Raw genomic sequence first — 13,006 nt, 5'->3', positions numbered from 1 at the left:
CACAGCCAAGCCAGCTCAATCAGAGGGGGAACCATGGTGCATCATGGGAGATGGAGTCCAGATAATGAACATGGTGCTCAGGAGACAATGGGTCCATGAAGCACACAAATTAAAACTCTTTTGAGGTACCACAGCACCTAAGGCAGTTGTAGTTTAACACTGAACTTTCTAGAAACAAAATGTTTCATTTAGAGTTTCCTAACACAAAAGTCAATTTTTTTTAGCAAAATCAAAATTTTCCCATTCAAAATTTCATTTTTTGCAGCAACTGCATTTTCTGTCAACGTTTTGTTGAAGGATTCAGGAGTCGCTTTACTAAGTATCACCAAAAATAAATATCAGGAAGGATGGACAGGGAAAAAAGGGAGGAGGTATTGCCTTATATTTTAAAAATGAACACACTTGGAGTGAGGTGGAGATGAACGTAGGAGACAGAAGTGTTGAGAGTCTCTGGGTTAGGCTAAAAGGGGTTAAAAACAAGGGTGATGTCATGCTAGGAGTCTACTACAGGCCACCTACCCAGGTGGAAGAAATGGTTGAGGCTTTTTTTAAACAACTAACAGTATCATCCAAAGCCCAAGATTTGGTGGTGATGGGGGACTTCAACTATCCAGATATATGGTGGGAAAATAACACAGCAGGGCACAGACTATCAAATAAGTTCTTGGACTGCATTGGAGGCAACTTTTTATTTCAGAAGGTTGAAAAAGCTACCGAGGGGAAGCTGTTCTAGATTTGATCCTAACAAATAGGGAGGAACTGGTTGAGAATTTGAAAGTGAAAGGCAGCTTGGGTGAAAGTGATCATGAAATCATAGAGTTCACAATTCTAAGGAAGGGTAGAAGGGAGAAAAGCAAAATAGAGACAATGGATTTTGGGAAGGCGGATTTTGGTAAGCTGAGAGAGTTGATAGGCAAGGTCCCATGGAAATCAAGCCTGAGGGGAAAAACAACTGAGGAGAGTTGGCAGTTTTTCAAAGGGACATTGTTAAGGGCCCAAAAGCAAGCTATTCTGCTGTGTCGGAAAGATAGAAAATATGGCAAAAGACTGCCTTGGCTTATCCATGAAATCCTGCATGATCTAAAAATAAAAAAGGAGTCCTATAAAAAATGGAAAGTAGGACAAGTTACAAAGGATGAATATAGGCAAACAATACAGGAATGCAGGGGCAAGATTAGAAAGGCAAAGGCACAAAATGAGCTCAAACTAGCTATGGGAATAAAGGGAAACAAGAAGACGTTTTATAAATACATTAGAAGCAAGAGGAAGACCAAGGACAGGGTAGGTCCAACAGTCAGTGAGGAGGGAGAAACTGTAACAGGAAACTTGGAAATGACAGAGATGCTTAATGACTTCTTTGTTTCGGTCTTCACCGAGAAGTCTGAAGGAATGCCTAACATAGTGAATGCTAGTGGGACGAGGGTAGGTTTAGAAGATAAAATAAAAAAAGAACAAGTTAAAAATCACCTAGAAAAGTTAAATGCCTGCAAGTCATCAGGGCCTGATGAAATGCATCCTAGAATACTCAAGGAGCAGATAGAGGAGGTATCTGAGCCTCTAGCTGTCATCTTTGGAAAATCATGGGAGACAGGAAACATTCCTTAAGACTGGAAAAGGGCAAATATAGTGCTCATTTATAAAAAGGGAAATAAGAACAACCCAGGAAACTATAGACCAGTTAGTTTAACTTCTGTGCCAGGGAAGATAATGGAGCAAGTAATTCAGGAAATCATCGGTAAACACTTGGAAAGTGGCAAGGTGATAGGGAACAGCCAGCATGGATTTGTAAAGAATAAAATCATGTCAAACTAATCTGATAGCTTTCTTTGATAGGATAACGAGTCTTGTGGATAAGGGAGAAGCGGTGGATGTGGTATACCTAGACTATAGTAAGGCGTTTGACACGGTCTCACATGATATTCTTATCAATAAACTAGGCAAATACAACTTAGATGGGGCTACTATAAGGTGGGTGCATAACTGGCTAGATAACAGTAGTCAGAGAGTTACTATTAATGGTTCACAATCCTGCTGGAAAGGCATAACAAGTGGAGTTCCGCAGGGATCTCTTTTGGGACCGGCTCTTTTCAATATCTTCATCAATGATTTAGATATTGGCATAGAAAGTACGCTTATTAAGTTTGCAGATGATACCAAGCTGGGAGGGGTTGCAACTGCCCTGGAGGATAGGGTCATAATTCAAAATGATCTGGACAAATTGGAGAAATGGTCTGAGGTAAACAGGATGAAGTTCAATAAAGACAAATGTAAAGTGCTCCACTTAGGAAGGAACAATCAGTTTCACACATACAGAATGGGAAGTGCTTGTCTAGGAAGGAGTACGGCAGAAAGAGATCTAGGGGTTATAGTGGACCACAAGCTGAATATGAGTCAGCAGTGTGATGCTGCTGCAAAAAAAGCAAACAGGATTCTGGGCTGCATTAACAGGTGTGTTGTGAGCAAGACACAAGAAGTCATTCTTCCGCTCTACTCTGCGCTGATTAGGCCTCAGTTGGAGGATTGTGTCCAGTTCTGGGCACCGCATTTCAAGAAAGATGCGGAGAAATTAAAGAGGGTCCAGAGAAGAGCAACAAGAATGATTAAAGGTTTAGAGAACATGACCTCTGAGGGAAGACTGAAGGAATTGGGTTTGTTTTAGTTTAGAAAAGAGAAGACTGAGGAGGGACATGATCGCAGTTTTCAGGTATCTAAAAGGGTGTCAAAAGGAGGAGGGAGAAAACTTGTTCATCTTGGCCTCTGGGGATAGAACAAGAAGCAATGGGCTTAAACTGCAGCAAGGGAGGTTTAGGTTGGACATTAGGAAAAAGTTCCTGACTGTCAGGGTGGTTAAACACTGGAATAAATTGCCCAGGGAGGTTGTGGAATCCCCATCTCTGGGTATATTTAAGAGCAGGTTAGATAAATGTCTATCAGGGATGGTCTAGACAGTATTGGGTCCTGCCATGGGGGCAGGGGACTGGACTCGATGACCTCTTGATGGCCCTTCTAGTCCTAGTATTCTATGATTCTATGAAAAATGCGAGTCTGGGGATATGGATAACCCACCGAGAATGTGCCAGGGCTAGAATCTCAACATTTCCAGTCTTGACCCAAAAAGATTTTGATAATCTTTGATAAGTATCTGAAATGCTGGACCTTGGGCTTATCCCACATTGAGCCTTCCAGTTTTGCAAAGTTCAGCAGTGACCAACAGAAAAGACTGCTGCTGTTGGGGTTTGTTAGTTTTTTTTAGCTCCCCAGTAAAGAAGCTTGTATGCAGTTTGGCCTCAAGTTCTCAGCATAACGTTCTTCTTGCCCCCATGTAAGACAAGCAGGGCCATTAAACTGACTATTATTATCTTCCTTTATAGACGGTGAGAAGATTTGAGGGCTCCACAGCATCTACTCCAGCCTGGGCAGAGAGGGTCTGACCCCCTTCCCCGTTATCCAAGTAAATAGAGATTACTCTGTCTAATTTTAGGACAGGTCTGGAATCTGTCTTCCTCCTTCCTTTGACCCCCTAGTGTAAAGCAGCTCAAGCATAGCCCCAAATCCAGCTACTGTTTCCAATTTCTGCATCAAAATTTGGATGCACATGCAAAGCATCACAGCGCAGCTGGAAGGAGGAAGTGAGCTTATCTTTTGTTGCCAGAAATGTTGCCAGTATCAATGAACGGATTAACGTACACATGCAGGTAGGGTGCTGCCTCGGTGACTTTTTGGCCATATGATCATACCTGCAGATCATGAGAGTTCTCCTAATAACCCTTTTGAACTGAATACTTGTCAATACTATCACGCTCATGTCTCATGTTTCCACCAAAACCCTGTGATGGAATTAATGAGAGTTTGTCATGTGTGAGTAATATGTGAGTAAAACTGAGTAATAACCTTAAGATCTGGCCATATCTACTGCTTAGTAAAATAATAAGTGGTTTGAGTAAAAATAAGATTTGACTTTGTTTCATCTAAAGCTTAAATTTAACTTGGAACTTGTTTTGTACAAAGATTTTGAATTACCATTAACAGGGCTCAACAAACAATGTAATCTACTCACCCATGGCGAGTAGATTACACCCCGGAAGAACCGGCGCAGAACAATCTGCGCATGCACAGAACGCAGAACCACGCGGCTGCCGTGTGGCTGGTGAGCAGGGCTCACCGCAGCTCAGCAAGCCCTGACCATTCAAATATTTTCAGCAGATTCTACACTTCCTTTTCCCTTGAAAACAGAAGTTCTGAAATAACACAATTGACGCAGTCCCTACGGTAAATATCAACCTCAGCCTGGACCAGTCTACACAAGAGACCCACTTCCTGGATACTACAGTGTGAATAAGTGATGGTCACATAAACACCACCCTATACTGAAAACCTATTGACTGCTATGCCTACCTACATGCCTCCGGCTTCCATCCTGGGCACACCACACGATCCATTGTCTACAGCCAAGCATTAACGTACAACCGCATTTGCTCCAACCCCTCAGACAGAGACAAACAAGATCTTTACCAAGCATTCTTAAAACTACAATACCCACCCAAGGAAGTGAGGATACAGATTGACAGAGTCAGATGTGTACCCAAAAACTTCCTGCTACAAGACAGACCCAACAAAGAAAATAATAGAACACCATTGGCCATCACCTTCAGTCCCCAGCTAAACCTCTCCAATGTATCATCAGTGATCTACAACCCATCCAGGACAATGATCCCCCACTCTCACAGACCTTGGGAGGCAGACCAGTCCTCACCTACAGACAACCCGCCAACCTGAAGCAAATTCTCACCAGCAACTATACACCGCACCACAGTAACTCTAACTCAGGAACCAGGTATCCCTGCAATAGACCTCAGTGCCAACTCTGCCCACATATCTACACCAGCGACACCATCACAGGACCTAACCACATCAGCCACATCATCATGGGTTCATTCACCCGCACATCTACCAATGAAATATACACCATCATGTGCCAGCAATGCCCCTCTGCTATATACATCGGCCAAACTGGACAGTCCCTACGTAAAAGAATAAACGGACATAAATCAGATATCAGGAATAGTAACATACAAAAACCTGTAGCAGAACACTTCAATCTCCCTGGACACACAGTAGCAGATTTAAAAGTAGCCATCCTGCAACAAAAAACATCACAAACAGACTTCAAAGAGAAACTGAAGAGCTGCAATTCATTTGCAAATTTGACACTATCAGTTTTGGACTGAACAAAGACTGTGAACAGCTAGCCAACTACAAAAGCAGTTTTTCCTCTCAGGGTGTTCACACCTCTGCATCAGCTGCTAGAAGTGGACCACATCCTCCCTGACTGAATTGACCTCATTATCGCTACACTTCCTCTTAATTGGTACTCCCTTCTTTTCATGTGCCTGTATATTTATACCTGCCTTTGGACTTTCCACTACATGCATCTGATGAAGTGGGTCTTTGCCCACAAAAGTTTATGCTCCAATAAAACTGTTAGGCTGCGTCTAGACTGGCAAGTATTTCCGCGAAAGCAGCTGCTTTTGCAGAAAAACTTGCCAGCTGTCTACACTGGCCGCTTGAATTTGCGCAAGAACACTGACAATCTAATGTAAGATTGTCAGTGTTCTTCTGCAAATACTTTTGCGCAAGAGGGCCAGTGTAGACAGGTAAAAACTGTTTTGCGCAAAAAAGCCCCAATGGCAAAAATGGCGATCGGGGCTTTCTTGCACAAAACCGCGTCAAGATTGGCACAGACGCTTTTCTGCAAAAAGTGCTTTTGTGCAAAAGCATCTGTGCCAATCTAGATGCTCTTTTCTGCAAATGCTTTTAACGGAAAAACTTCCCCCCACGGCGGTCCGGCTCAGGGGCGCACCACTCAGCGCCATGGAGGAAGGGGAGGGGAAGGGAAGGCGGTGACATACACGGCCCCACCCTCTGGCCGTGTACATAACCTCCCCGCCCGCCTTCTTGTCCCACCGGTGCTCAGCTGCATGGTGCAACAGCAGCGCCACTCAGCTGGGCCATGGCTGGGGAGCAAGCGGCAGCAAGTGGCCGTTTGGGGTCCAGCTGCGGCCAGTGGCTGCACCCCCCCCCCACCAGGTCTGCTTCCCGCCCCCCTCCTCCCGTCCAGCCCCACGGCCCCCGATCCTCCCCCAGCTCTGCTTCCTGCTCCCTCTTCCTGCCGGCCAGCCCCACAGCCCCCCGGACACCTCCCTCCTCCCCCCCACCAGCGCTGCTTCCCTCCCCACTTTCTCCGGGCCCCCCCATCCTCCCCTACAGACCCGATCCCCTCCCAGTTCTGTTTCCCACCCCCCCTTCCAGCCAGCCCCGCCCCCTTCCCCTCCCTTTATGGCATGCTGCACCACTTCCAGCTGAGCAGAGCTCCCGCCAGGCCCCGGCGGGGGAGCAAGTGGTGGCAAGCAGCCCTTTGCCACCGCTTGCTCCCCCACCGGGAGCGCCGCTCAGCTGGGCCCAGCGGGAGCACCACAGCGCGCCACGCAGGGAGGAGAAGGGGGCGGGGCTGGCAGGAAGGGGGGTAGAAAGCAGAGCTGGGGGGAGATTGGGGGCTGTGAGGCTGGAGGGGAGGATGGGGGGGGCCCGGAGGAAGGGGGGAGGGAAGCAGCGCTGGTGGGGGGGGGTGTCCAGGAGGCCGTGGGGCTGGCTGAACCGCCACGGAGGGAGGGGAAGGAGGGCAGGGCACTGACGTACACGGCCAGGGGGTATGGCCGTGTACGTCAGCGTTACAGACGCACAGACAATGGGCTACTATATATATAATAAGGTTTTTGATAAAATTTAATTTATTGCAACAAGTGTCTGCTTTCCACTGAAAATGTTGATCTCCCCTCCCCCAAATCAGAGGCAGAAAACAACAGTTCAACTTGCAACAGCTGGCACTATGCCTTATGGGATGTGTAGCTTGATTGCTGCATTTCCCTACTCTTCCTTATGGGCCAGGCTCCCAAACTTTACTACATCTCCCAAAATGCATCATGGCCAGTGATTTCCCATGATAAACAGCCTCTCAGAGGGGAGACCGTGGTACAGCAAGGCAGCTGTAGTCTGGTGAAGGACCATATGGAGGAGACTAGGAGCATGAAACATCTGAACTACAATTCCCATAAGGCACAACAACAGCATTTTCACATTGAGTTATTCAGAGTTTCAGTCAAAACATTTTGGTGCTCCATTTTTTTCTCCAAAAATGTCACATTTTCTGCAGGTAAAAACCCATCCTGATCAATACTCCCCTTTTAAGCCATGCTACCTGCAAACAAGATTATTCTTGATATTAGATAGAAACTACTGTCAGAATCAAAATTGGATGAGGATAAAATGCTGCATTTGGATTTGTCAGAAATGATTTAACAAAAATCTATTCTGGTCTCTTACAGATTATTTTAAAGCATATTTTTCTCAGGGTCACAAGGGTGAAATTCACTCTGAGCAGGTATCAGCCCATGGTCTATATTCCACTTAAAACCTTAAACTAGGGCTTGTGTGGGATTTCACTAGGGTGCAGGACTTATACTGGTCCGTTACACAGGAGTGAATTTCACCCATAGGTGGCTAATGTCTGATTTATCTAATAGGTAAAAAGAATGTTTGTAACAAAGCAGATTGTTACCTGCACACACTTCCTGCAGGGAGATGGATTTTGAGCTGCTGCTGACGGGGTTCCTGGCTGTGCAGGTAACAGAGGCGCCCTCGTCTCTCAGTCTGTGTGAGATGTGAATAGACGTGGAGTTGACAGTGCTGTCAGTGTGGTTCCAGGTGCAGTTCACGTCCTCTCCTGCCCCCTGCACGGTGCAGTTCAGAGTGATGTTACATATCTCATTCATAATGCTCAGTGAGCCCAGCACGGGGGTGGCTGTGATGTCTGACTCTGCCAGTTTTTCTGTTTGGGAGAAATATACAAATTGCAAGCATGTCAGTGGGAAACAAAACAAGAGTTGATTCTTACAAGCATGTACCTGAAACCACGTCAGGCGCCTCCAGCAAATCATCCTCAAAGCTCTGGAAATGTGAAGTCCCTCTATTCCAATCCATCCCTAGACTAGTGGAAATCTGTTCCTCCGAGTAGATTTTCCAACACTTTGTCTAGTAGAGTTTAACCGTGTCCCAAGCTATGGCGCTTCCCTCGTTTCTCTTGGGGAGATTGTTCCTCAGCCTTATACATCCGTATTATTGCTTTTATATTCATCTTAAAACAGACTTTGGTCAGTTCAGCCTATTCATTTTCACCCTAGTGATGACTTCTGCTACCCAATTCAGAAATCAGGAAAAAATGTAAACACACACTTAACAGTGTGTAATTGCTCCCCTGCACTGGCAAATAACCCTTATTTCAATGTATTTTTTGTATTGAGTGTTTTACTAGACTAATGCAGCGTTGGCCTCTACTATTGCAGGGGTTAGCTTGATCTTTGGAGCACAAGAAAGCTCTGGCTGTGCTCTCATTTCCCAACAGTGTCCTCTATACGGGGACAGTGGACTGGAGGGAAGTTGAGGGATAGAGCCTGCATTACAACCTCAGGATTTTCCTACACTGGAAAACCTCCAATTTAAACACTGGAAAAAATTGCTCAGGGAGGTTGTGGAATCCCCATCTCTGGAGATATTTAAGAGTAGGTTAGATAAATGTCTATCAGGGATGGTCTAGACAGTATTTGGTCCTGCCATGAGGGCAGGGGACTGGACTCGATGACCTCTCGAGGTCCCTTCCAGTCCTAGTATTCTATGATTCTATGTCAACTTCCCAAATGCTTTTAGTTGCTGTAGCAGTGTAATGCTGATGGTGGGTGGGATCTGAATTGTGGGTGGGATCTAGCTCTATGTTTCTAAGAACATTTCTCCAATTTTTGTCAATTGTATTCAAAATACATGAGACGCGTGTTTTCCTACGTGTAAATGCTCCACGTAGTCACACAGGTTCCTGAGCAGCATGTATTTGTTTTGAAGAATTTCAAATTAAATGGTTTAAATCAGGGGTGGGGAATAGGGATGTAAGAGTAGTCGAGTTAACTATTCACATTTCCCTCCCTCCTTGCCTCTCTATCAGAGGCAGCAAGGTGTGTGTGTGTGGGAGGGGGGAGAGCAGGAGACGGTGCTGGGGCAAGCCAGTTCCTTCTAGCACCATCTCCTCAGTGCAGGAGAGAGGGGGCATAAGGGAGGCAGAGGTACAGTGGGGAGCCCAGTATGAGCAGGGATGCTGGCTAACTCTTACTACATTTAAGAGGCAGAGGGACAGCACTGGGGACCCAGCACAAGTGGAGACTGAAGCAGTCCTTGCTCACTCCGGGTTCCCCGCTGCACCTCCCCCCTCATCAACTAATCAGATAGTTGATGGAAATTCTATCGACTACTCAATTAGATGATTAATCAAAATTTAACATCCCTAATGTCATGGGATAAGAGGGAAGGTCTCTCATGGACTGAGAACTGGTTAAAAGACAGGAAACAAAGGGTAGGAAGTCAGTTTTCAGAGTGGAGATAAGTAACTAGTAGAGTCCCCCAAGGGTCTTTCTTGGGACCCATCCTATTCAACCTATTTATAAATGATCTGGAGAAAGGGGTGAACAGTGAGGTGGCAAAATTTGCAGATGACACTAAACTGCTGAAGTTAGTTTAGACCAAAGCAGACTGTGAAGAGCTTAAAAAGTTCTCACCAAACTAAGGGTATGTCTAGACTACATGCCTCTGGCGACAGAGGCATGTAGATTAGACTACCCGGCATAGGAAAATGAAGCAGCATAGGAAAATGCCTCCTGGGATGAGGCATACCTGGGAGGTCAACAAATGCCTTTGATGTTGACCGCGGCGCATCCAGACTACCGCGCTGAGCTGACAAACAGCTGATCAGTGCAGCGCGGCAGCCATGTAAATTTAAATGAAGCGGTGATTATTTAAATCCCCGCTTCATTTTCCTATGCCGGATAGTCTAGACATATCCTAAGTGATTGAGCAACAAAATGGCAAATTAAATTTAATGTTGTTAAATGTAAAGTCATGCATACTAGAAAAAATAATCCCAACTACACATACAGTATGATTGGGCTTAATTTAGTTACTACTCAAGAGAGAGATCTTGGAGTCATTGTTGATAATTCTCTGAAAACAGCGGCCATCAAAAAAGCAAACAGAACATGCTCAGACTACAGCCCAGGTATAAAAGTCTGGAGGGAGGCTGTGTGGGCTGGCTGCTGAGGAGGAAGGAGGTGCTGCCCTAACTCCTGTAGGCAGGAGCCTAGGCAGTTGCCTAGGGTGCTGCTGGCCCGGACGCCTGATGATAATGTCACGGCCATGCAGGCAGGGGCGCCAATCGCGCCTTCCACCTGGGGCACCAGCTGCCGCAGCCAGCCTCAGGCCACTCCTGACTGCAGGTAAACTGCCTGAGAGACCAGGCAAGGAAACTAGCCAGCAAAACACCTGCACTACTGAAGGAGACTGGGAGGAAGGAGGCCTGGCCACAACTCCTGCAAGAGAACCGCCAGAAGGAGCCCATGCTGGTGCTCCAGCCCTCCTGCTGTCCCCCTATGGGGCTGGAGCACACAATCTACTACTCTGGGTTCCCTCAGGCTCTAGTGTGTGATGAGAATGTGGGGAACGTCTGTCTCTCCTTCTCAATGGGGGCCACATCAGTGAGGACTTTTTATTTGTTTGTTGGCTTCTCACTTGTGTGCAGCCTGACTGATTTTTCTGTGGGTCAACAGCCCTGACCCAAAAAAGTTCCCCACTCCCGGTTTAAATCTCTGCCCAGGACTTACTGTACACGCGCAGGGCGAACCTCCGGAAGATGGGGCTGGTGGATCCCTGGGTGGCTATCTGTGCTGTGTACGTGCCCGTGTCCTCGGGGCGCAGGTCAGTGACTTGCAAGGAGTAGCTCCCGTCAGGGACCCGCAGTCGGTCTCTGTAACGTTGGTCTATCACTCTGAGTGGAGCTGGTTCTCCTGGTGTCACAATTGCGATAATTGATTTTCCATTCCAGGCTACGCTGTCAACCCGGCTTCCCCTTGGAACCACAGGAGCGAAAGTGACCGACTCCCCCTGAACCCCGTTCAGCCTCGTGGGCCTCGACTCCTCTCCGAAGGCTCCTGCAGCAGGAAAGACAGAAGAAAAGGAAACTGAGACTCACTGGAAACAACCCACATCCCTGCCACCATTTCCCCACCCCCTCCCAATCCTCTCAAAACTAACTTTGTCAAAACCCCCAAAGCCAAATTGCTTTTGGCAACCACAAATCGATAATTGTTACTAAAAACTGCCAAAAATCAAACCCTTTCTTCCTACAAACTGAAAATGTGTTGCTTTCAGGTTTCTGATAAAATGGGTCTAGTCCCCCCCCCCCGCCCTGTAAGCCAATATATATTTTATTAAATAATGTAAAAATGGACTGGAAACTGTAAGCATTTAACAGTTTCCCTTTATTGCACAATATCACGATCATAAGAAAAAAATATTTAACTAAGAATGTCAACATTATTGATACTCTTTTGAATATGGAAACAACCAAGCACTCTTTGATCAATGACCCTCAAAAGCAAATATTTTCTAAAATTAAAACAACTATAGCCCCTTCTTTTGCAATGTTCTTCAGGTCCCCACCCTTCTGGGAGCTGTAGGAGGTGTTTTTTTCCCATATATAACAGATTTTGGATCAATATTTTGTATAACATTTATAACTGTCATTGGAGAAAATTGGTTTTACTAAGTTTTTATTTATTGCAATAAATGTCAAAGATTGACTGCCGAGATTCTTATCTATACCTTTTTTATAAAAAAAAACAACAACAAAACACTCCCTGGCTGTGTCAACAAAACACTCCCTGGCTGTGAATTTCCGAAAATGCTTAAAACGGAATGCTATTCCGTTTTCAGTTTTTCCGGAAAAGGAGCGTCTACATTGGCAGGCTGCTTTTCCGGAAAAGCCCTTTTTCCGGAAAAGCATCTGTGGCCAATGTAGACGCGCTTTTCCGGAAAAGAGCCCCAATCGCCATTTTCACGATCGGGGCTTTTTTCCAGAAAAGACTACTGGGCTGTCTATACTGGCCCTTTTCCGGAACAGTGTTCCGGAATAAGGACTTATGCCCAAGCGGGAGCAGAATAGTTTTTCCGGAATAGCGGCTGATTTCGTACAGTAGAGCGTCGTTGCTTTTCCGGAAATTCAAGGGCCAGTGTAGACAGCTCGCAGCTTATTCCGGAAAAGCGGCTGATTTTCCGGAATAAGTGGCCCAGTGTAGACACAGCCCCTGAGTATAAATTAGCTAATTTGGCACGTTTTTTCTTACATAAGAGTTTTGCTATGGCTTGTAGATTGCTATCAAAGTGCATGTTCGAATAAGATTGAAATATTTATTAAAAACTCTTTGTTCATTTTTTTTTCACTTCTCATAAATATTTTGACCTCCCATCTTTCTGCTCTTGGGTGAATTATATTATCTACAGCATCTGAAGTCATGGCCCTGGAGCATGTGAAACCAATATGTAGGGCTTTTTAAAGCTCAGTTACCTAGAAATATGTTTAAAAATTCCAGTTAACAAACATACATTGTGGCAACAGTCTTGATTAATTCTATCCATTTTTTTATTGCTAAACTGCATCCTCATAGATATCACTTTTTAGTTAAGTTGTTAGTATGCCTGTTGCATAGTGTAGAGTTATATTTTATTTGGGTGACTATCTAGTGTTTTTATCCAAGAGATAACCGTGACAGACAATAGTAACTCCAGGGCTGTCTACACATTGGCACCCTTTTCCAGAAAAGGGATGCTAATGAGACACTTCGGAATTGCAAATATCCCCCGCGGCATTTAAATATTTAAATATCCCCCGCGGCATTTGCATGAACATGGCTGCCGCTTTTTTCCGGCTCAGGGTTTTGACGGAGAAAAGCGCCAGTCTAGACAGGCTCTTGCGGACTGGATTGGGAGATCAGCCAGCAAGACAGCTGCACTACAGAGGATGTGAAGGAAGGACCCCGGAAGGAGGCCAGTGGAGACTGGTAGGAAGCAGCCCAGA

General features: G+C 45.6%; 1 protein-coding gene across 8 annotated transcripts in view; it reads right to left on the bottom strand.

Moving 5' to 3' along the window:
- The window catches only part of LOC102454400 (SLAM family member 9-like), a 45,914-nt gene that overhangs the window by 14,535 nt on the left and 18,373 nt on the right, over window positions 1-13,006 (bottom strand). For all 8 annotated transcript variants that reach the window (XR_016347758.1, XR_016347757.1, XM_089772799.1 and 5 more), the window contains exons 2-3: window positions 10,755-11,081; window positions 7,616-7,885 (exon numbers count right to left, since the gene is read on the bottom strand). Coding sequence is in view for 6 of the 8 variants with exons in the window: in XM_089772799.1 (XP_089628925.1) it covers window positions 7,616-7,885; window positions 10,755-11,081 (597 nt within the window). In the remaining 2 variants the exon portion in view is untranslated. The remainder of the gene's footprint in view (window positions 1-7,615; window positions 7,886-10,754; window positions 11,082-13,006) is intronic.

The sequence above is a fragment of the Pelodiscus sinensis genome, chromosome 22 (assembly GCF_052426305.1).
Source record: "Pelodiscus sinensis isolate ZL-2025 chromosome 22, ASM5242630v1, whole genome shotgun sequence".
Lineage (NCBI taxonomy): Eukaryota > Metazoa > Chordata > Testudines > Trionychidae > Pelodiscus > Pelodiscus sinensis.
The sequence above is the reverse complement of the archived record's forward strand: the minus strand, read 5'-3'. Positions and strand labels throughout refer to the sequence as shown.